The 26012-nt window shown below is 45.2% G+C and overlaps 1 protein-coding gene across 1 annotated transcript in view; it reads right to left on the bottom strand.

Annotated features, from left to right (window-relative positions):
* LOC119397120 (uncharacterized) overlaps nucleotides 1-26012 on the bottom strand; it is a 96061-nt gene that overhangs the window by 9499 nt on the left and 60550 nt on the right. Inside the window, exon 3 of the mRNA XM_037664564.2 lies at nucleotides 13875-14153. Coding sequence (XP_037520492.1) covers nucleotides 13875-14153 — 279 coding nt within the window. The remainder of the gene's footprint in view (nucleotides 1-13874; nucleotides 14154-26012) is intronic.

The following is a 26012-nucleotide window of genomic DNA, read 5'->3' as shown; positions in this document are numbered from 1 at the left end:
CTGGCTCGCGAGGGAAGCGTCGGGGATGCATTAAAATGCGACTGTTTTTGTGTTCGCCGTATATCCAACGATGTGGGTGCGCTTTGAAGACGCGGACAGGGAAGAGACAGGACACATCGTCGACATGCAGAACCAACTAGCCCAATTAAGTGCGCTGACGCGGTATATCCAACTACCATTAACGCTGTAACAAAAAAAAGTTAATGAATAATTTTTGTTTGCTAATTCAGCTTATGAATCGCAGCAGAATGCGCCCACCTTACCAAAAGCTTTCTCCGGATAAATGCCACGTATGCTACGCTTATAATGCTTTGTGAAGAAGGTAGGCTTAAAACAAACAAACAAACAAACAAACAAACAAACAAACAAACAAACAAACAAACAAACAAACAAACAAACAAACAAACAAACAAACGTCAACAAGAACGCCAATGCATTCTTAAAGACATGTAACTTCCGAGTGACATAATCGATACTCACATTAGAGGGAGAATGTATACGGAAGCAATCTAAGACCTCTATATTGTGCAAAAATAATGAACAGTTTTCCGCAAAAGAAAGTGAGACAGAGTCCTAAAGGAGCCCACAAATTTACTGAGAAGATGTTCGGCCGTATGACGGCCTGGAAAACCTAGAAATTCTAAAGTATTGAACGAAAGAAGGGGAATGGATCAAGGGCTGGTATTCTTTCTTAGACGCAACCTAAAGAAACCAACAGACAGTGAAGGCATAGGGGGCACTATTTCTCGTTTTTAACTGTGGTGTAGCAATTGTGTTATAAATGTAAAGAAATTAACACGGACGAAAAGACAACTTGCCGCCAGTAGGGACCGAACCTGCAACCTTCGGACAAAGAGTCTTGATGCCTTCAGGCCGAGTGTTCCACTCTCGCCGTCATGGCTACGAGCGGCGCTGACTGACACTCCCAGGTTTGCATGCACATGAATTCCCGATAAAGTGGACGGGAGGATGACCGCCGCCGTAGCTCAACTGCTAGATGATCGGACTCGTTATCCGAAGGTTGTAGGTTCGGTACCCCTACCGGCGGCAAGTTGTCTTTTTGTCCACCTTAATTTATTTGCACTTACATGATAACTACTACACTACAGTTAAAAGACTACAAGTAATGTCGCCTATACCTTCCTTGGCTTAATTGTCTGTTGGTTTCATTAGAAAAAAGTATTATATCATTACAAGTTCTCTTTTATCGAAGCACTCTTGATTGTCCGTTTAAAAGAGGAGTATGACAAATAAGCATTATTACAAACAAGTGGCAGATTTAGTAAGAATATATTATAGAAAGTATCTGGTTTGCTAGCATGGATTTGAGGCTCTGCGAGGTAATTGAACATCGCGGAAAAAGAGGGCAAGGAAACCTCGTTAAGGTCCAACGTATTCTGTCTACGCCATAACACATTGAACGCAATAATGAGAACGCATTAGTGAGAAAGGGCGCACCTGTTCTTGGTATACCCTTCGTGTAGGGAATCTTTCTATTGTTTTCTTTTGAAAGATAGCCTACGATAATAAACGACGTTATGCCAAACGGTGCGCCCCCAATTCCCACATGACAGCCGTTCTAGTATGCCTATCGCTCATTTTTGTTCTTTCGAGTAGTACGCAGTCGTGGCGATGCCATCAACGGCTCATCCATCACGCTCGATCAGCGATATATCCCACGAGACTCTTCTACTAACGCTGCGATGTCTTACGAGCTGAGCTGGAGACTAAAACGGCCTTGCACAAACTTGCCCAACACCTTGTACTGCCACTTTCTGATCAGAGAGAAGACGATAGATCGAAGTCGACGCGGCAGGGGATCGCCGGCGCCGGTGGCATGGAGCCGGAAAAAGGCCCGTACCCGTTCGACATTCTCTCAGGTCGAGGCATACATTATCTTTAGGGCTCCGTGTTTTCAGTGTTTATATTTCTTGAAAATCGCCGGGTGTTTATCGGAGTTTACATTTTTGGCGGAAATCCGGCGTTTATCGGAGTTTATTTCTCGTAAGTCCCCAATTCTCCGAAATTCGGAGTTTTGCATTATTCTCAAAACCCTAAAAAATTTTAGATCAATTCATATCTGAATGCTAAAACATCAAAACACGCGAAGCACATTATTTTTTCTAGAAGGTTTGAATGCACAAAAACATAATGCACAAGCGAAATACTTGAACACAAAACGCCTGTATTTGTGCGTATAACAACCTTAGCTTAAAGCTTATTGTAAAACACGCAAGCATACTTTGCGAGGTTGCTGTCAGTGATCGAAGAGCGCTCCTTTCGATTGGCGACTCTCAGCTTTGAAAATGCCCTTTCAACGTTAGCGCTAGAAACAGAAAGCGCCAGAAGATGCACCGCACAGCGAGAAAGCATTGGCCATTGGACATACTGAAGTCCCCAAAACGACAGGGGTTCAGCAATGTTACATATTTCATAGCACTGACAGTTCGCAAAATCACTCAGGAGCTGGCTCATGTCGTCAGTTTCAAGAAGCACTAATTGAAAAATAGGCGCATAGGTTTGGAACGCGCAGGGGAAGCTCATGCTTGACATTTGGATTCACAATTTGAACACAGTACCAAAACGATTCTTTGGTGTACTGGAGTTGATCGCACAGGTTCCTCGCAGATGTCTGTCTCCAATTTTAAGCGACAGCAGCGCAATATTCATGAATGTTTGCGATAGTCGTTAAGCGGTCATTCTCGTCAAGGAGGTCCAACAGACTTGTGACGTCTGATGCGAAGACCTCGGTTGGATCACTCCATTGATTGATGAGTGCGTGCAAACGAACCCCCAGTATGGGATAAACTTGGTGTACCATGGTACTCTCTGCCTCAAGTTCCTTAATTATTGAGAGCACGGCACACGAATTGGTCTTCAGAAACCTCATCTTAACGAGCAAGTCGTGCACAGCTTCAGGCGATGAAATAAGACTCTTGAGCTTCTCACACTCCGTTCCCTCGGCTTCGTCGCTACTCAAGAAAGACAAAATGGCGCGCCAGTAGTTCCAAATATCTTCTATAGATTAATAAAAAGAGAACAACCTCGACTTCATGGACATGCCCGTGGCCAAGCACACAAGACCAAACTTGCGGCGCAGCTCCCGCGACGACTTCAACAGGGCGGGAAAGTGCACAACAAAATCGTGAACTGCGTTGAACGAGCTCGTCCTGATTCCATGCTCCAGAGCATTGTTGAGTAGGTGGCACGGATCTTTGAAGTGAAGTGCGTTGAATTCGGGGTTGGAGAGTTGCAAGTCCTTGTGAAGCTTCTGCATGTAGGAAGCTGAGTCGGAGCGCAATACAGCTACGTCGCCTAATACAGCTATACGCGCCCCTTACGGAAATGTCATATATGGCACTTATATAAATTATATGCGGCCATATATGAGTATATATGTCTGCATATGTGGCTACCGCTTACCATATATGGATGTAAATAGGGCCATATATGGCGCGGTTGGCCCATATATGGAGACAAATACAGCCATATATGGCGTGGCTGGTCCATATATAGAGTGAAATGCTGTCATATATGGCACGGCCACACCATATATGTACATCAAGTAGATCCATATATGGGGTTGTGCTACCATATATGGGATGAACAACGTATATACGGCACGAGTTACTAACATATATGGGGATTGTCATATATGGCAATAGGTACAGGAAAGTGGCCTAATTGGTATCTACACCAACAAGAGTATCAAGTATAAACATTGTTGCAATGCAATCATAAAAGATAAAATAATAAGGTATATGTACGTGTCAGTGCATGGTTCACGCGTGTATAGCTTGTACTGAGTTTTACATGAACTTTAGGTTTCCAACAATAAGTGGCAATTATTACGACGTCATTATTATATATACGAGATGTTTTTACAAGGGCGCTATCCTGTCCGCACATATAATACATGCAAGCTCCCAAACCTCGCTATTCTCATTAACCAAGCCGATGTGTATTGTTGTGGTATATAAAAAACGCCATGCATGCAACTTCTATTGTTCACAGTAATGCATGGTTAAATAAATGCTAGTTTTAATGCAGCTTTTTATCTCGCACATCAGTGGACAAACTTGCTGATAATTCGAAGTTTGTGATGGCTATATGCTGGACACTTCTTTTAACGAGGTTTCTATGAATGTTGTTTACTCACATCTGGGATCACTTTCAGTTGACATTTACCATAATAGTATGCGCAGAGCAATATTTGAGGCAGTATTTTCAAAAACAAAAATGAGACAGCACAACTCGCAGGCCTTATGCTTACATTAAAAATTGGTGTCGTGCTCATGTCTTGCAAGGATGCGCTTTGCGTTTCATTTGGCTGCGTATAAACTTCTTGAATGTGCAGATCGTCACCTTAATGTCCATTTGTAATGAGTACATTCAAAGAATTCATTTGATGCGAGGTTTGAAAGCAAAGCGTCAGTTGAACCTCACTCGATACATACTTAAGGGGTATACGTTAAGAAGTGTCCAATTGACGCACACACGATGCACATTTAATTCACCAATTATTAAGCGCTCAGAATGCTGCAGTTTTATAACACGGAACTCACCAGACTTCTATTTTGTGCGTGTCATTTCTTGATCGGGATCGCTAATAACGTGCACCAATTGCCTTAAATGTTACCTTGGAAATGCATTTATCACGAGACGTTTTTGTGAATAATTAAGGGCCTTACATAAACCAGACTGGCCATTCTATTTACAGCGCTCCGTAGAGCAGCCACGTAATAAATAAAACTACATGGGGCTATGTCCTTTCAACACTAACAGTGTGGCGCATATGCTTGTGAACTATACGCGAATACGTATACATATGCGCGCACATGCATAATTACACGCTCGCGCGCAGCGGTTCATGGGTTCGCGGACACACCCGTTTGTTTGAATTGGGCCATATGATTTTTGCCATGGGAGTAATATCGTTGATTCAACGTTCATCTAGGGGTTGTAGGAACAGTACATTTATTATTATTATTATTATTATTATTATTATTATTATTATTATTATTATTATTATTATTATTATTATTATTATTATTATTATGTCTATCACTCGCAAAACATCTAGCGTGTCATTTCAATACTTTGTCAATTCTGTGCCGTTATGCATGGTTTATGAAATCAGTGATCTTGGTGTTGTTGTTGACAGCGCGTTAAACTTTTCTTCTCACGTTAAGCGTGCTGCTATGCGGGGCCTTCGTTCTCTCGGATGTGTTTGTAGAATATCTCGAGAATTCAGGTCTCCCATGGCCCTACACAAATTGTACACGGCAATATGTCTTCCGCAACTTGAGTATGCGTCCGTGATATGGAATGACATTGCTCAATCCAGCGGTAACACCATTGAACGAGTCCAGAAAAAATTCCTCAGCATATATAACCATCGCTTTGCTAAAAATGACTCTGGATCTCGTTCAAATACTGCTGAGTCATTATCACTGCCATCACTTCACTGCCGACGAAATCGTTCTGATCTCTTATTTCTCTACAAGCTAGTCCACGGTTTCATATCCTGCCCTGTACTTCTCAATTGTGTTAATTTTCGAATTCCGCGTAAGTTAACCAGAGAGAACAGACTGTTTCATGTACCCGCCTGCTTCTTCCAACACTCTACCGTTCACAGAATACAAAGTCTTTATAATATTAATTTTCTTGATCTTGACGTTTTTCATAGTCCACAATCACTGTTTTTATCCGAGCTTTGCACTGTTTTGACATAGTATGGCACAGTGTACAAAGTCTTCCCTTCTCCGTCTTTCCGCATAGTTGTATATGTGCAATCTAATTTTTTATTCCCCTTCAATATTTCTCATATTGTCTTATTTTACTCCTCCCCTTTAGTGTTCATTTCTCTTTGTCTACGTGTTTTTGCTCTTTTTATTTCTGAAGACTGTCTGTATTGTATTGTTTATTTTTATTGATTTTATTTTTGCGTGCGCCTGCACAAAGACCTCACGGTTGTTCCTGGGCACGTTAAATAAATGATTGATTGATTGATTGATTGATTATTATTAAAGCATGAGAAGAATGATAAATATCCGGATCGAACACGTCGTGGCAGCCAGCGTACGTGAAGCAGCGAATTGCAGATTCTACGAACGCCTCCCTCAAAGGACATGCACCTGTGCCTCTCGGCAGCCAGCGGGGATAGAGCGAGCCCTATTGTCCCGAAACCCGCGTGACTAGTTAAACGCGGGGCTGCTTGCACTCGGCGGACACAAGCGTGGACAAGCGATTCCGGTCTGAGGGGTGAGCAACTCGGCGAATGCATACTGGAAACTTCCACTGCACGCAGGAACACAGACGACCAGAAGGCGCGTGGCCCATCTACGGTTGCGATAAAGAAAATAGCACACGAAAAGTTTAACTTGTAAGGTGTTAATATCGCGTTAATAATTATGAAGAGTTGAAACTTTGTTTGCCAATAAGCTTCGCAAAATTTACTGCAGCGACAACTGTGTAAATTGGTGATCTCACACACATCTTAGCGCTGCATCGTGATCGAGGCTGTATCCATCCGCGCCGCTGTTGCTTCTTTGCTGACCGGAGCAGCATGCGCGGCTAATGTTCGTCACTTGTGATCTCTCTTGCTCTTATTTCGTGTTCAGCGACTGATTTGATTTTGCACTGACTTCAACGCAGACCTGAGGAATTTACTTCTCTGCATGTGGTGCAATTGTGGATGCAGAGGCAAGTGTGTTTTTGTGGAGAGGCCGTTGGTTTGACCATCGTTAACTTTTGGTGCGGACAAATGGACGCCTAAGCTTGCGTGCAAGTTTTCCTCGCATCTTCCTTTCTGAAAAGCTGTACGGATAAGTGTGGTCGTCTTAAGTTGTGATTAAGTTCCTTTGGATTTACTGGCTCTGTACATCACAGCCTCTGCTAAATTTTTAGGTAAGTTTATCGTTTTCATTGCCTTCTTACGCTGTACTCAAAAATTATGAAAACTCACAAAGCGTAGTGCATTGCATGTTTTGATTAGTATATGACTGCATAATAATTGTGGTTACGTGATTAAGACGTCGTATTCTAGCTATTTTATTTTTACAACACCATCTTGTTTTGCTTTTTCTATTTCTTCCAGACATGACTCCCCCCAATTTATCGGAAGCAAGCGCTGTACCAACTAAATTATGGCTTTCGTGTTATTGTAGTTTTCGTAAAAATAAAAAAAAACATAAATATATCTGGATATTTTTTTTTGCTTTGACATTTGAGAGAACACCAAAAGTCAATTAAAACTTACGCAATTAACAAATGAAAAACGGTTGGCAATCCGCATCCCCAAGTATGTGTCATGACATTTATGTGCCCGTGTCCTAAATTGTCGGTTCTCGCCCAGCTTTTACCTTGTTTTTAGAATTACGCTTGTCTTGAAGATAAGTGCACACGGCTAAAACGTCTTGCGAGGGCAATTCTAGAAGACGGTGTACAGTACTCACGGATTCAAACGGGACAATGTAGGACCAATTAACGCACATACTTTCGTCTCCACCGTCTCCAGTTCGGGTCATATCGGCGTAATTTCGACTCGAACGCGTAGGCCAGAGCAACATTATATGTAGAGACCAGATTAGTTGTGATATGATGTGGTTATCTCGAGCGGTTGCGCATACCACTCGTTATACTAAAAAATGTGATCTCGCCTTTGAATCCGTGAGCACTGTACGTAATTTTGTACAAGTCGACAAATTAAACCCGACTGATCTGCTTAGGGCTTGCAACTGATTAAAATATTAATGTTTTAGTAGCTGTATCAAAGGCAGGCAACGTTTTGAAAACACAATTTTTTAGCGTCTGGTTTTCAACAAATGTCACTCCATTTCTACTCGCACAGAGACTTATAGCCGCCATTTTTTCACTATACTTGCATATCACAAGCTTGCGTACCAGCCGCTATTGGTCGAACTCCATAAAGGTTAAATATCATGTCCCCTAAATCATTCAATGTACACGCAGTCCACATGGTCAGTGGCAAGTAGATAATTTAATTTGTCTCGCGAAAGAATCGCAATTGACACGCAAAAATATTCTCAATAAAAACACGGTGGCCAATGTGTTTATGAAACTGAATAGTAAAAATACGTTCTTTGTGCGCAAAACGTTTCAGAAAAGACAGATAGGACAGAGAGCACTCCTATCTGTCCTTCCTGAAACGTTTTGCGCACAAACAACGTATTTTTCCTTTTAGAATGCAGTACCAACCTGCCCAAGTAGCCACCCTGTTGAAACAATAGAATATGTCGATAAGCACTCAATTTACACACAATGTATCTTTTCGTGAAAAGTTGATATAGTCTGAATGAAATCACTAAAAAGAAACTAGAGCGCAACTTATTTGCATGCTTTTTAGCTACATGGGCACAGAATGCTTCGATCGTGCATGTTAAAAGAATATAACCGATCTGAATCTTAGCTGCCTTGCCAAACTGTTGTTGTGCAGTGAATGTCTCCATACATTAAAATAACTTGACTAACAGTCATGTGCTGACCCCAAACAGTAATGAACAGCAAAATGACAGTTCTAGCAATAAAGCTTTGAGGATAACTGTAATTTTTCTTGGGAGGGCAGTGAAACAGCTCACAACCCTCGTGTTGAAAACACGACTGCTACTGCAGAACGTTGGGTGGCATCAATAATCATGGAGCATTATTTCTAGCTGTAGAATGATTTCTGCAACTTTAATTTATGCCGTGCTCACAAGCGGAATTCATATGTAGTAGTCATCTATATATGGCTATATATAAAAGTACCCATATAAAGCCATATATGGCTTGCATTCATATATAGACCTCATCCATATATGGGTATATCAGGAATTGGGCATATCAGGCCATATATGGCCATATATGGCACATATCAGGAATTGGGCATATCAAGCCATATATGGCTATATATGGCACATATATGGCGAATATTCATATATGGGCCTGATATGCCCAATTCCTGATGTGGCCATATATGGGAATTTTTATATATGTCCATATATGGGATTTTTGTAAGGGGCGGTAAACTTTCGGTCATACCAGAAGATGTATCAATGAGAGCTTAGAATTGCCCTTTCGATAAAGAACGGAACCAGGTCATATTGGCCCTTGAAATCAGAGTTTATCGCATAAATCCGAATTGTCAAAAATTTTACCGGCTAATGTTTATCGAATCTTTTTCGGATAAAACCGAAAACACGGAGCCCTAATTATCTTCCTGTCCTATCTATCGCGGTTTACGCAATCACACCTTGCTGGACAATTCGCCGTTATCAGTCTTGGAGATGAGGTTTTTCCTCGGTGACGTCAGATCGATTTTGGATGCGTGGGAACTGGCTATCCGGCCACCACTTCATGACCACTTTCGTAATAAGTAAGGCGACTCGAGACCTTCTAGTGCGCGTAGGACAAAAAAAAAAAAAGCGTCAACATTATGCTTCAAACAAGTGCAAAAAAAGGTGAAGGACTCAGACGCGCTTGCTTTAACTGCGAGCGAGTAAAACCAGAATCGGAAGTCCTGCTTTACCTAAGGAAAAATGCAAGCTCATTTTGCATATAGCACAATACAAATTTTAAGAGAAAAATATGTGTTCCGACGTGAACCAGTGCAGTCAGCATGGTGTGGCCGATGGGAAAGAGGGGGAAAACGAAAAAAGAAAAGTGACGAACTTCCGCAGCAGGAACTGTCGCATAGCGTGTGCAGCGTTTTACGGAGTGATGCAGGCGCAGTTCGTCACGTGTATTTGTTACGTTGTTATAGGTCCGGATACCCGCTATTAGCCAATCGTAGCCAGTATTAGCCTAAATTAGACAGCAATAGCCCATACTGTTGGTATAAATCACTTTTGTACATGTACAACTGTAGCTGTTTATGTGTCCTGGGAACCTTTTTTGAAATTCATCATTGATGAAAATGGCGTAGCCGGGGGGGGGGGGGGGGGGGGAGGGAGAGGCATCGAATAGCGCAGCTACTCGACGGGACTCAAGAAAGATACACGCACAACAAAGCGCTAACTTTCAACAATCATTGAAAGCGCTCTGTTGTGCGTGTATATTTCTTGTGTCCCGTCGAGTAGCCGCGCTATTCAATCTACAGTGATGCTTCACCAATACGCCCAGTCGTCAACCTTGGCAACAGATTAGGATAAAGTAGAGTTTGGATCGTCGTTTAATATGCAAGTAGATATAAGGACTGGTCTACTAGAGTAGTGCGTAACAACAGAAGTGAAACGCAATAGGAGAATGCGGAGGATACGGGCTTTTAACAAAATTAGACGATCTTATAGCGTAAGTTGGAGTTTTCTAACACAAAGCAGGTATAATTGGAGGCTGATGACCTTCATCCCGCATGTATGAGTCATTCTTTTTAATCGGGCGATCAAAAAAGAAATTAAGGCGATATAACTGACGGCAAGGCCGTGCTAATAATTCGAATGTCTATTCATTGTTACGTTATCGCGCAACCGCTTAGAAGACAAACACTGAACTACACGAGCACGAACACGAGTCTTCGACTTCTAAGCGGTGCGTAATAACGTAACAATGAAGAGATACCAACTGGCCCAAGCAAGTACCCTTATCGAATGTCTAGGCTGTGAGCCACTGGATGAGGAAGGACTGAAGCACTCAAGTCACAAACGCAAATATTTATTAATGCTGTATGCAGCTATTTATTCAAATCAAGACAACAAGTGGTTATTGAACGAATTCAGCTACTTAACTTCTTTAGTTGTTTGAGGCCCGTGTACCTAGATTTAAGTGCACGTTAAAAAACCCTAGGTGGTCGAAATTTCCGGAGCCCTCCACTACGGCGTCTCTCATAATCATATCGTGGTTTTGGTACGTTAAACCCCAGATATCATCATCATCATCATCATCATTATCAAACTTCTTTAGTTAATGATTTAGGATGGTCAAAGCAAATGAGCATTTTCAAATCTGCCCTCGAAATTTCCTAGCCAAGCGGAAAGTGAACACGAAACACAGTTTTGTAAGAGATCGCCCGAACGAACCATTCACTAAAATGTCTCTGAAGGTAACAAAGGGAACATGCAAACGTTTGGCATAATAAAAAAAGGAAGAGCTATAGGAAAGATAGCCAGGTAACCACGACGCGCATCTAGTTTGTTGCCCTCCGTAGATGGAAGATTGATAAGGGGAGAAAAGGATTGTAACTCAGGGTATGTATTTAACAGCAGTACTGAAAGTGGCAAGTTCTGTTTCCGTAAACGACGTCGTATGGAACACCATGAGCATGTTTGTTACTACTATGGTCATGGTGATAAAGATACATCTAAATGTGGAGTGGGAGAATGATTCATTGGTGTAGATATGTCGTGAAGAAAGCAGAACAAAGGATGCCACACAAAATGGAGAAGAACAGGACAGGCGTCCCTTCGTTTTGTGCCTTTAGCGCTGCTGTTTTTTTTTTTTTTGACGATGCCAGCGTACCATCCCACCAGTTATCAATTCTCCTGTGTAAATGTATGGTCTTTCATCGTAGGCCATATTCAATAGTGACAATGTCCTCATAGGGCCTCAAAGTCTTCGCATTCGTGGGTCTTCGCACAGTCTTCGCCCTCTCTCTCTCTGACACACACACACACACACACACACACACACACACACACACACACACACACACACACACACACACACACACACACACACACACACACACACACACTTGCGCGCACGCACGCTCCCTTTCTCTGAATCTTTGAAACGCTTATTCAGCTAGATGGCCGTCAGCACTTGAATAAAAACTACATTAAGAAATTGCACATGGAAATCCCCAATTTCTAACTGACGCGTTCTCCTTATAATAGCAGCATGATGCACTTACCTGACTTACATGTAAGCCTTGGCAGTGCGTATTTTTCTGATTGTATGGCCACGAACAAGACATTGTATGACCACGAACACGATAGTATGGCCACGAATCCCGGCCGCTGCGGCCGCGTTTTCGATGGAAGCGAATATGCTTGAGACCCGTGTGCTTAAGTTTAGGTGCACAATAAAGAACCCCAGGTGGTCAATATTTCCGGAGTCCTCCACCAGGGTTGCCAATGGTGGCTACTTTTCGCCAAATTGGCTAATTTGAGAGGCTCGTGGCGACCTAATATTATGAATGGCGACACGGCGAGTTTTTGGCGATTTTCGGCTTAGGTCTCCACTAGGTTATGCATCCTATGCTCAGTGTCTTCCCAACGAATGAGCGGCAACATTCCCTGTATTTTTCTTGGTTTTAGACCCACGAGTAGAATGTGCGCATTACGCGTCATTCGGTGTGTATCTCCTCAATTCTTCTAGATACAGGAGGTACTGCAGCGGCCCCAAGCGACATTCCAGCAACATGTAAGTCAGGAGACTGCCTTGCATACCACGAGGCGGCAGTGTTTTACTATGAGCTTAAGGCTTTAGGTGCCTTAAGCTTCTCTAAAGTTTCGCTTCTGAAGGGGCTAGACGACAGGTTGGCCGTGTTTTCCCACCATTTGTTCCGCCAGAGCTCCAACTGTTCTGAATAGCTTGGCGACTTATTCACTGTTTCAGTTCCCCCAATTCAGCTCGTAAATACTGTTTTGGAATAACGAAGAGAGGCGGATACGCGGCTATTTGTGCAATAAAAATATATTTATTGAGGCATTTTCCACAACTTGTTTATTAATAACGCATCGGATTAACGCGTGCAGATATAAGTGACTATAAGAAAGGGTCGGTGGCGTCCGGTATCATATTAGTTTACACTGAAAAGGTGTAAGACTCACTAATGATCGGTTCCTGTAATAATTCTGTCGTGTTACCTCCAATAAACCTTTTAATCCTTTTAATTCATATAAGGGTACGTAAAGCTGTCTACAAAGAACGATTTCACAGTTTTCGCCCAAGGTTTACCATACTTTTGCCTTTGAAACGAGCGGACAGGGATGGAAGGATATCATGAGCGTTTCATTCATTCACCCTTGCGCCACCACGCACATCTTGCGGCTAGTCGGAGAAGCAGCACCATGTACTCCCATGGTGAAGCGGGCGATACGACTGGCATTGAGAAACGTCAATATAATTGAAGAGTCTAGGATGGTACTGTATTCTACGGGGCTATACATGAGTGGAAATGTTTATTAATATAGGTATGCCGCACATATCTATAGAATGACGACTTTTTTGGCGAAATTTTTGAAAGAAATGGCGACTTTTGGCGACTTTTTGCTCGTCGTTTGGCGACATTTAGTCGAAAGTCAGTGGCAACCCTGTCCTTCACTACGACGTCTCTCATAATCATATCGTCGTTTTGCGACGTCAAACCCCTAGAATTATTAATAAACCACTGAAGTTGCTACCGAATTAAGCGCCACCACACGTCTGCATGTCGTATAATGAAGTATAGTCTTCACTTTATTACTGTTACGCTGCGCTATTGTAGGCGCAGGGTGAAATGTAGGGTAATAAAAAGAGTCGTGCACGGGAAAGTAGGGTAATTTCGACCGTGACGCTGGGTGTCTATCAAAAACTGGTTGGCAACACTGGTCAGCAGTCGAGCGCCATAACCACTAGACCACCGTGGCGGGTTTCGTAAGAACAAAATACATGCAATAGGAACAGGAAACACATCAGTAAAGGCCGCCGACCAGCGAGAAAACAGTTCATACGAACAAAGACCTCTCTGTACTTGTCTCCTGGTTTGCTACCCTGCACTGGAGAAAAGAGAAGGGTAGATGAAAAATCAGAGGAGATAGATAGATAGATAGATAGATAGATAGATAGATAGATAGATAGATAGATAGATAGATAGATAGATAGATAGATAGATAGATAGATAGATAGATAGATAGATAGATAGATAGATATCCCCATGCCAGTGGGCACTATACCTGCAGACTTCGACGCGCACGGGCTGCTTGAAGTCACCACCGTCGTTGACGATGAGGCGCATGTCACCGTCCTTGTCGACGCCGAAGCGCGGGTAGCGCACCTCGACGCGCACGTCGCACACCTGTGCCTCATCCACGTCGCTGCCGAAAGGCACGCGCACACGCTGCTCGGACGATGGCGGCGCCAGGTCGTCCAGCAGCGCCTCGTCGCGGTCCACTTCCGCGAAGTAGTTCCGGAAAGGCGCACCGCGCAGCTGCATCACGCTCGTCACGAGCTCCCTGCATGGGGATGAACACATGAGCTGCTGATACTATAGATACAGAGTGGAGACAGTTTTTCGTTTCTTTTTCTTTCTTTCTATCTGGCAATGAGTAATTTTTGACATTTCAAAGAAAGAAAACTCGCACGCTATTTTCGCGAGATTACGGTACTGTAGCTAATACGTTTTGACCAGTGTCAATGTATCTGAAAAGAGAGAGAGAGAGCGCTGCCCAACAGAGAACTAGCCCAACATTCAACTCTCTCTGTCTCTGTCTCTCTCTCTCTCTCTCTCCACACACACACACACACACACACACACACACACACACACACACACACACACACACACACACACACACACACACACACACACACACACACGTGTTGTGTGTGTGTGTGTGTGTGTGTGTGTGTGTGTGTGTGTGTGTGTGTGTGTGTGTGTGTGTGTGTGTGTGTGTGTGTGTGTGTGTGTGTGTGAAGCTGGCGGTCTTGTGTTACCATGTAGAAGTACAACTCAATTTAAAGTGCACGCATCTAATGATCCACAACGGCAGAGAAGCTGTCTTTTTATCCTGCTTCTCTCAGAAGGCGTGTGTGACAATGTAACGGTTATTTAGGCTGGCCTTCCCTGCGATATAAGTGTCCTATTCCTTTGTATCCTTCTCGCTACGTTTCTGGATGCACTTTAGCAGAGGCGGCATTTCTGAAATACAGGTATTTTGTGCAATTTGCCATGTTTGTGATTTTTTTTCTTCAAAAGTGCTTCGACAAACACGGAAAATAATAGACTCATAACATTGTGCCTCACGTGTTCTTTGAGGTGAATATATATTGTGACCTGGAAGTGCGCCGTTTCTTCCCTAGGTGCGCTCAAAGTTCAGAAATCGCGAAATGGGCGGGAAAGTATTTTTGCGGCCAAAATTCATATTTTTTTTTAGGCAAACAAAATATTTTGTCGCAATACTAACTTCGGAACCATTGTTCTGGTTCTGATGGCTAGGCCAACAGTAAATTTAATCAAACTCTGAAATGGTGATCGGGACCTCGTGTTCGATCTTATGTGGACACACCCTATAGTGACCATTCAACATCTTGATCGCCAGCGTGCGCCTCTTTGAAGCGCAGCCGCTGCGTCGGCACCCGTGGCTTTGTGTGCTTTACGCTGCTTACAATCAACGCTTTAAAATTAACACTTCCGAGCCTTTCAACGAGTGGTTCTTGTAGAGGGCCTCCCGTGTAAGTGTGGGGGCTTGCAACCAAAGATGACAGACCCTTTGATGACGGTAGCAATTTAAAAAATATTTTAATGCTCGAAGGAGCTTTGTGGAAGTTCGAATGACCTTTATGATACTTTCTGCGGTGCCTAAACAGGATTAAAGGGCCCCTAAACCACTCAGAGGTCGAAATTTATGGCATCTTCGACAAATCGCACCGGTGCGCACCGGGGCGCCCTGGTACGCCGTTTAGCCCAATCATCGTAGCGCCTGGGCGCCCCGGTGCACACCGGTGCGAATTCTTGAAGATGCCACTATAGGTCTTGCAGTTGTTTATACCTCTGTCACACGGCCACCACCGAACTCCATTTCACTCCGTTCGGCATTTAACTACGTGATGGAGCATTACGAGAATGGAGTTGTGGCCGTGCTACACGGCTCGGTGTAAGCTTTCGACGGTTGCCGCTTGGGGCAGAAACAGCGCTGCTGCGCTCGTCGAAACGTCCAATTTTTTGCCTGTGCAGTCGCCTTTAAAGCAACAAAAACGTGTTTTTGTGTGTTGATGAAGTGCTCGGAATCACCATTACTGTCATGTGCTTGTGCGTGCGCCTCACACGTGCAGAAACAAATATCGCGCGACGCTTCACAGCGGCGGCTTGGCGAGGCGTTGGTGTGGAGAGTATACAATCGCTGATGTCCGAAAAAATACAACTAAAACTTACACTACGGGGCGTGAAATGCTACGCAAAAAAGAGCATATAGTTTTAAAAATTATAATTGAGCTCATTAGGACGATTTTGCTAGTGCGATTTTCAGCGTAGCAGTAGCTGGCTGGGAACGAGAGTACTCCATCGAGCCGAAATGGGCATAACCGAACTTCCTCCACCAAAAGATCCATTTAACTTCCTCAGCGAAATGATGACCCTGTGACATGAACCCCATCTCTCTCGAGGAAAAGACGAGGGAGTTAAACGGAGTTCACGGGTGCCCGTGTGACAGGGGTATTACACGCGTTTGATGACACGAAAGACGCCCTCGCTCGTTTCTCTCTTTCCTTCGCTATGCTTCGTTCGTCGGCGCGTCTCTCCTCCTGGCCAAGAGCGGCGAGCGCGCGCACTTGCGAGACGAAAAAACAGTTTCTTTTTGTGGATGACATGAACAGACGAGAACGTTGACGTCACGGCGAACGCTGAGGAATACCGAAAAGACCAAAGAGGAGAAAGGATTGTTTCTTGGAATTTGTGGGGCGCCCGCGGCTGGTAGCGCTGCCGCGTTTGACATTGTTGACCGTGACGGCATTCTGAACTCGATGCGCACGTTTACTTGAAATGTAAAAAAAAATGATCGGAAGTGGTTCAGGGGCCCTTTAACACTTTGAAGCGCAATCCACCTACTATTCTTAAGCAAATTTTATTTACGAAGTTTCATCGCATTAACCTCAATACTTCGCGAAGGGCAAATGCTTTATAGCAGCTTTGCGAGCACGCAAAGAACACCCATCAACGCAAATTTGATAATATCCTATGATGGCCTTCCTCTAACTGCGAAATTGCTTCAGTATGCTTCTCTATAAACACACTTCATTCCAGCCAATTTGCGCCTTGAGATGTCCGACAGTGTAAAACGCCTGAACCTCGAATTTTCTATAGCGGTCCGAAGGACCGCGAGTCGATCATTGATAATTTCCTGCAACATCACCTTACCCGATAGTCTGTCATCCTTGTTCAGACGTGTGTCTCATATTTTTGTGCACACCAAACGTCTACTACAAGTTCCATCCCCTTAACTAACATGATGCTGTGTTTACCAAGTCATTTATAGCAAATTGCTAAATGTTCCTGTCTCGTCATATTTCGTAGCATCCGCGCCAATCAAGGCATACCAGAAGGAATTAATACAATGGCATAAAAAAAAAGCTTTCGTTGTGACTTTAGGCAACTGATTCTTAATATGACCCTCGCCAGTCCAGATTGCAAATTTTGGTTACACGCTATGGTCGTGTGCACCTTTAGAAGGCGGCGGCATTTCCTCCTCACAAGCGAACGCACGAAAGCCTGCACCGACGAGCACGCGCTCTAGACGGACGTCATACGACGCACGGTCGGTCACTCCGCCGTCGCAGAACGTCGCCGAGTACATGAGCAGAACAATTTATTTCGTTGTAGAGGCAATCGGCTGCCGCTGTTCGGTCATCTCGGCGGGGCCTCTCCTGCAATTTCTAAGTTGTATCCGATTATAGAAGATTAGGCGCGGTCTAAAGAATGTTTTACCGAAACAATTTTTCAGATCAGTGAGTTAGACTGTTATGTTGTTTACAGTTGCAATTGTTGGTTACGACTGCGTTAAGATGCGGCGGCATGAAGCCGCGAGTGAGAGACCCAATGCGCGAGAACGACGCGGTAGGCCGGGACTGGCCTAGCCTTTATTAAACAGCATTTGAGTGTAGGGGGCGCTAGTGACTATAGATAACAAGACGAAATTGAACGCTCCTCTTACCATGCTGCTAGCAGGCGAAAACCAGCGTGAACAAAGGCAACTCTCCCCTTTAGCTTCGGCTAGTGCCCCTAAGCACTGCATACCTTTCCTGCATTCGCCCACGTGCTGGAACAGACGTCACGTTCACGTCAAGAGTCTCGCTCACACAATTTATTTATATATTTGTTCCCTTTCTGTTCTGCTTCGCGGCACATTTCCAGTGGCTGCATTGCGCGCACCCCACTGGAGGACGAACCGAAGTGTACGTGCCCGGATTGAATACTGGGCGCGCTTGTTAATCATTCTGGGTGGTGGACCGCGCAACATTGACGGGACACAAGGAAGAAACACACCAACACCGAAGAGCTCTCTCAGCTGTTGATTTATTCCCTTGTCAGCAAAATAAATAAAGGGAGATAATCAAAGGGGATGCAAGAATTACTCGAAGTAGCGCAGAAATAAGGCTGCATGAAACAACATAGAAGTTCGTCGAGTGTATGCGGAGGAAGTGGTTTACTCTGTTCCACTTTCACGCGGCAAGAATTATGTCGGACAGATTGAGCGCAATTTGAGCGATAGATTAAGCGAGAGTGATTAAAATGTTTGAGGAGCAGCTAGCGCACACCTTGGGAATAATTGTCGAAACCACGGACGTCGGCCGCACTTCGTTAACTGCGTCGTTGTAAGCAAAGATCGCCGCTGGATGACACGGCAAAATATAGAAGCTGCTGAGATTGCGCGCGCGGCAAGCACCTGCGTAATCACGCAGCTTGTCATCCTCAGTGCGAAAGAAATCGATTTCTTCGCGCCTTCATCAGAAAACAAGTTTTCTTGCGCTTTCGTTGCTCCTTTCCAGCGTGAAGTCCGAGCCTAACCGTTTGATCGTGCGACAGAGCTGGCTTTGCATGTTCGGAAGATCTGTTTCTTTATTCGCTTGTAGTCACACTTCCCTCCCCTTCGATTGTCTTCCTGTGTTTACTCTGCTGACAAGGAAATAGGTCGATATCTGTGCCCTACCTGCGCTGCGCAATCCACCATCCAGTGACGTTCCAAGTTCACTTCCCGCACCCGGGAGCCGTTTCATTATACTGTGCGGGTCCTACCATCAACGCCTCATTGACGTGCAGCGCTTGTTTGCTTGGGATACCTAAACCTGGCAAGCGGGCCCCTTATAGTGGTGAGGCTTTTATTTGGTTCTTCCTAAAGCCTTTTTATGTTGTTTTCTTCGTTTCTCATCACTAGATCGCACTATTTTATCTGCGACTGACAGCTCAGTCACACTCTCTATTTTTTTCGATTTCGTTCCACCTATCGAGCTTTGAAAGTCCGTTCTAATAATGCATTTCGTATCCGTCCCCGGATTCTCGATCAAATCGCCTTACTGAGGCGTTATACGTCACAGGCAGTCTATAATGTCATCATATAAGTATTACAACACGCTCGACGAGAAGATAATATAATAATTGTTGGGGTTTAACGTCCCAAAACCACGATATGATTATGAGAGACGCCGTAGTGGAGGGCTCCGGAAATTTCGACCACCTGGGGTTCTCTAACGTGCACCTAAATCTAAGTACACAAGCCTCAAGCATTTTCGCCTCCATCGAAAATGCGGCCGCCGCGGCCGGGATTCGATCCCGCGACCTTCGGGTCAGCATAAGAGCACCACAACCACTGAACACTGCGGCGGGTGCCAATCAAATGTATACTAAATGAAAGAATCTTTGAAGATGACACGCTATTCTATTGAGATGTCTGTGCGCGTGAATTATACCTTTGTGCCATCATTATTACTGCGTGTTTTATATGGTGACTTATTGTTCAACGCGTGCTCACTGGTACGACTATGTCAATCAGCGTTCAGTGCCTCTATATTGAGATACTTATATGTATGTGCATTCACTTAAACGTCCGGTGAGATAAGAACCGACTGACCGACCTACGAACGCGACACCATGGTGAACTCTGCAAAGAACCCTGGTTTTTTCATGTTAATTGAGAAATCCGCGAGGAGGTTGGTTAAACTGCCAACTCGATTGCATCACACCGCGGTGAATTCTTACGTGGAAGGATGAAGGAAGGAAGGAAAACATTTTTTTAACAGAAAGGGGTTTGTGGTGCAGCGCCAACTTGGTCCGCAAGACCCATCTAGCAGTGATGGCTGCTGATGTAATCGGGGGTCTGCCCAGAGGACCGGAGCCAGCCAGAGTCCCGGGGAGATGTCGAGGAGAGCAGCCCGGAGCTGTTAACCAGTAACCTTTATTACATATTTACAGGTAGCGTGTTGCTACATGATGGGGTTAGCATCATGGAAGCTCTCGAGGGGAGCTTCTCGTAGCTTGTGAGAGCTTGAGAGAACTTGTGAGAGCTTGTCGGGAGCGCATCGGCGCTCGCATTTTATGTCCTAGCCTTCCCAGGGTTCCCTGTAGGAAAAAACAATGGAGGCCAGGACAGTCCAATGAAAATTTCCATCTTCACCTCCGCCCCCAAAAGGGGAAGGTGAAACGCCGCCTCCTTCCCAACCCACGAAAGGAGAAAGAGGCACATCCAGTTCGTCCCATGGCGAGGGAAAAACACTGCCCACCGCGCACACACGGCACAGCACGAAGACGTTTAGTCTTACGTGGAAGTCAATTTCGTAGTCTGTTGCAATGATGGGTATGCGCGAGGCAGACCACGAATTGTGGAAACAGCGGCAACAAGGCGCCACGGAGAACGTGGGAAATGCATCCGCAGACGGTTCCCAGACGCTGGGTCCTTTGTCCGGGGCACCTTGATGACAAAGCAAGCCGCCTCGACGGCCAACAACTCTTCCTAATCTGTCAGTCGGTCAGGCGTGCCCAAAGGGTTCTGCGAGGGGCGCAGACAACCTGAGAATATTAGACGAACGACCTTCGTGTTGTCGCCGCTCTTGGGGCATCTCTGGAACCGCTGACCCGGAAGAAATCAGGGTAGTCTTAGCCGCAACGTCTCATGCGTCAAAGCGGCGCCAAGCCAGGCAGGCCGATCATAACAGCCCGTCCACCGTCACAGGAGGTCTCGAAGGGGTTGCAGCACCAAAGCACTCCGCAGAGACCGTAGATCTGCTCCCTTGTAGACGTTGACGCAGGCTGCACCAATCTCTGGACCTGAGCCATGGCCACCAAACGCCAGAAACGAACCACGCAAGACCCGAGGCACAACAAACATAGGGCACTCAACTGACCTCGAGAAATGCCAGGTTACAGTTTTGGGTAAAACTCCCTAGAATTTTACAATTGGTGCGCTCACTCGTGAAAATCAAGAATCAGATAACGAAGCCATAACAAACTCAGACCTACTACGTGCGAAGCAAATCAACAGCCTAACGTTTTGTATCATTTCCCAGAGAGATTCACAGCGTTCAAGGCACGCAGGTGCTACGGGCGAAACAAAACGAAAGGAGGTAGTTAATGAATTACGCCTCTCACAGTATAAGTAAAACTCAAAATCAAACTTGCGCGTATGGAAATAAAACAAACAGAGAAACAAAAAACCTACACTACACTGATGCGCATACTAACAAGTGTGCTGCAATTTACACAAGGTTTATACAGAGGCTTTTACCCTCAACCTACTTCTCTGTTAAAAATCAACTTGCGCAAAACCCTCTACTCGGGTGTTAGGTTTCGCTAAATATAAGCAAACACTCAGTTCAACAAGTATCTTAATGTCTGCAGTTATCATGAGGAAGAAAATAAAAGTTACAAAAATCGACATATTCCTTGCTGATCTGCAAACACGCAAACATTAAAAGCAAAACAATTCAAAACTGGATACAAGAGAAATTCTTGGTAGCCTTACACTGTCCGAAAATTATGCTGATAAAATAAAATCAACAAAAGCAAGAACCTACACTACACTGCAAAAACATAAGGTTTAAACAGAGGCTTTTTACCTTCAGCCTACTTCTCTGTTAAGATAAACTCGCGCGTAAAACATAAAACAAACAGAGAAACAAAACCTACACTTCACTGCAAGAACAGAAGGTTTAAACAGAGGCTTTTACCTTCAGCCTACTTCTCTGTTAAAATCAGCGCAAAACCCTCTACTCGGGTGCTAGCTTTTGCAAAATGTAAGCAAACAAGCAGTTTAGCAAATATCTCAATGTCTGCAGTTAAGATGAGGAGGAAAATAAAACTTTCAAAAATCGACACAGTCCTTGCTCATCGGCAGACATGCAAACGTCAGACAGTTAAACAAAACAATAATAAAACTGGATACAAGACAAATTCTTAGTATCCTTCGTGACACTGCGTAATTTAATGCGGCACCCTTTCAGACGTGCTCTGGGGGGACGCGCATACCACAGTTGTCGATGGGCCAGATCGCGACGGAGGGACAAAAAGCCAACCTGTCCGAAGCACACAGTAGCGGTGACCTTTGTTCCGCGGTCCCCGAACTCCGACAAAGAGGCACCCGGACGCTTAAGCTTCCTCATTGTGGGCCTTCCAGAACAGCGGTCACCCTCTCGCAAACTTGGGGGAGGACCTTTGTCGTTACAGTCGCGTACGCACCACCTCGCTTTGCTCCACCGTTTAGCCTTCACCAAAGATGATGAAACCAGGCGACCACTTCGGCGTCTCTTTTTCTTGGCCCTCGCGACACGCTTCATGCCTAATCTCAATTTGTGCGAGACCCGCAACTTTTGGCTTTTAGAGAACTTATTAGGGGTTTCCAGCCTCCGCTCGAGGCAACTTGGACCTTTCCCCTTTTCCCGAAGTTTTCGCTGGCGCCTTTTTCTTTCGGGGCGGCACGGAACGCTCACCGACTCGGCAATAATACTCGGAAGTACATTGATCAAAACTCCAGGCGGCTCAACTGGCTTATCCTCGGCGTTATTTCTAGCTGTCTGCACTTCAGAAACAACGCTACAATCGACACTTGCTAAACCAGCCGGCTCGCCGTCAGATGTCTCTCCTTGATGAGAATCATCACCTCGCGCTAATCTAAGCGCTTCATCACCTCGCGCTATGTTGAGCGCCTCTTCCTCTCGTGGTAAGCTAAGCGCCTCATCATCTGAACTTTTACAGTCTGCTTCATTAGCGCTTTCTGCTTCCGGAATCTCATGAGCAGACTCACAGGCCATCGGATCCGTCATAGCTGCCGCCGATTCGTCACCAAAACAAAGGCCTTTCGAAAGCATATCCACGTCATTCTGAGAGGGATAATGCTCGGGCAGGTTTTGGGACACCAAAGTTTCCGTGGCGAGCAGTCTGAACGGTCCGTCACTCGCAACGAGGGCTAATGGCAAACACACACTTTCATTTTCAACTACTTGCCATGCACACGGGCGTTCCCCTGTGGTCACCTCATTTGTCAAAGGGTACGGATGTACACTATCAAACGTTGCGGCAGAGTCCCGCGGTACGTTTTCCTTAACTAATTCCTGAATGGGGGGTTTCAATTGTTCCAGAATCATTGTCGCTGCTGTCCCGAAAACAGAGAACATTCCTAGGCTTGCGGCAGCCGATTGCGATGTGACCTAGCTCTTTGCAACGGTGGCATACAACCGGCTTCCTAGCCTTAAACGCCTTTTCTTTCTTTCGATCTTCTGAGTGGCTCACTGTAGACGTGGACTTAGCAGGACTGCCTTTCTTTTTCTTATCTGAGGGTGCTATCTCGTTATTCGGGTTACTTGATGCCTGATAAAGTGCTAAAGCCAATCGCCTTTTCTCATTTATCCTGTCTTCTTCAGCCCATCTTTTGTTCTTCTCAACTTCCTCCCAGCACTCCTCAATTTCATCATCCTCCGCCCCGCATTCCTGAATAGCCTTAATCAGCTGTGACTCTCTCTCCTCTCTCCCAACCTTAATTCCCAGCTCTTCACACAGTAGTAAGAGGTCTGGTCTCTCTAGCTTCTTTACCAACTCCATGGTCTTCACGAGTGAGGACTTTCTACCCGCCGTGACGTTAGGTAGCGAACAAGCGAAGCCTAGACGCACGGTAAAACACTGCCAGTTTCAGAACATGAAAGCTAAAATGGTGAATAGCTGCGACGTATGGTAGCGGTACAACGAAGCCTATACGCACAGAAGATTACACACTGATTTAGAAAACTTCAAAAGCTAAAACCTGGCAAAACTCAAAGAAAGTCAAGCACTCACCATATCGTTGAGGCCCGAGTCAAGCATGGGTCATCCCGTTGCTGCTAACCAGTTGATGTGATCCAGTTGTCAGCAGCATCACACCGCTGCCATCCAGTTGATGTGATCGGGGTACTGCCCAGATGACCGGAGCCAGCCAGAGTCCCGGGGAGATGTCGTGGAGAGGAGCCCAGAGCTGTTAACAGTAACGTTTATTTACAGGTAGCGTGTTGCTACATGATGGGGTTAGCATCATGGAAGCTCTCGGAGCTCGTGAGAGCTTGAAAGAACTTGTGAGAGCTTGTCGGGAGCGCATCGGCGCTCGCATTTTATGTCCTAGCCTTCCCAGGGTTCCCTGTAGGAAAAAACAATGGAGGCCAGGACAGTCCAATGAAAATTTCCATCTTCACCTCCGCCCCCAAAAGGGGAAGGTGAAACGCCGCCTCCTTCCCAACCCACGAAAGGAGAAAGAGGCACATCCAGTTCGTCCCATGGCGAGGGAAAAACACTGCTCACCGCGCACACACGGCACAGCACGAAGACGTTTAGTCTTACGTGGAAGTCAATTTCGTAGTCTGTTGCAATGATGGGTATGCGCGAGGCAGACCACGAATTGTGGAAACAGCGGCAACAAGGCGCCACGGAGAACGTGGGAAATGCATCCGCAGGCGGTTCCCAGACGCTGGGTCCTTTGTCCGGGGCACCTTGATGACAAAGCAAGCCGCCTCGACGGCCAACAACTCTTCCTAATCTGTCAGTCGGTCAGGCGTGCCCAAAGGGTTCTGCGAGGGGCGCAGACAACCTGAGAATATTAGACGAACGACCTTCGTGTTGTCGCCGCTCTTGGGGCATCTCTGGAACCGCTGACCCGGAAGAAATCAGGGTAGTCTTAGCCGCAACGTCTCATGCGTCAAAGCGGCGCCAAGCCAGGCAGGCCGATCATAACACTGCCCTCAGTCCAGGGAGCCACAGGCAGTTGCCACCCTGCGTGCCCTGTCGATCCAATTGATGTGATCGTCAAGGCTGGCCAGCAACTCCTCCCACCGCTCCCCACTCGCTTGGTGCAGGTTCACGCCACTCCTTAACCAGAGTGTACTAGAGCAGGGGAGTGCTCGGAACGAGCTTCGAAAAGTGAAGCCCAAACAGGGTCAATCCGCTTGTGGCGCTGCGATCGGTACTCTGTAATGTATCGTCGTTCGAGAGTTGCGCGCGACTCCGCCGAAGTGGTGCAGGGGTAGAACGCCCGCTTCCCACTCAGAAGGCCCGGGTTCGAGTCGCAGCTGTAGATGGTTGGTTTTTATTCTTAGTGTCACCTTTTATAGCTGTATTGGTTCTCCTTTGTTTCTTAAAACTAGCTTCAGCTGCTACGTGTTGCTTCAAAAAGTAACGCGAAATGTGTAGTAAAAAAGAAGAAATTTGACAGTGAGCGCATTTATTTGAAGCGCCACCACCTGGAATTCAACAAAAACGTAAAGTATGGCCTCCGAGATTTTTGCGAATAGGAGACTCGAAACGAGATTTCACATTTTACGTTACAATTGGTAATTATTTGGCCAGGAAAAACTGCATGTCGTCACAAATACCCAAAATGACCTCGTATTCTTTGCTCTTGGCGTCTACCTATAGATAGATAGACACGCTAAGAGCGCCTTTGGTTCACTGAGAAAATGCTATTCATTAACAATTTCTCTTGGTTGCGAAAAGAAAAAAGAAAGTACACTTCCTGGTGGCTGAGCACTGTTTTCTTTTCTGTCGCTCTTCTTGCTTGTATACGTGTGCATTCTGTCATTTTTTAATTGAATCAAATTATGCAACCGCTTTTAATTGCGATTCGAACAGCCCTTCCAAGTTCTACGTGCTCTCGAAACTACAGTATTCAGTTTATAAACTATCACAAATGCTCTTTTTAAAACTGACAGCTCGGAACTATTTCTCAATAATGCCCTTCCTCATTCGCTATTAAAATGTACAAACATGGAAGAAAGATTGCAATGAAGGGCGGTAAAAAAAAAAGTATAAGACCACTGAATTGTACTTCCATGCATTTTATATACTCGAGCAAGCGAAAACAGAGAGATAAAAA

This window comes from Rhipicephalus sanguineus, chromosome 1 (genome assembly GCF_013339695.2).
Source record: "Rhipicephalus sanguineus isolate Rsan-2018 chromosome 1, BIME_Rsan_1.4, whole genome shotgun sequence".
Classification (NCBI taxonomy): Eukaryota; Metazoa; Arthropoda; class Arachnida; order Ixodida; family Ixodidae; genus Rhipicephalus; species Rhipicephalus sanguineus.
Note: the sequence above shows the minus strand (reverse complement) of the source record. Positions and strands in the feature narration are given on the sequence as shown.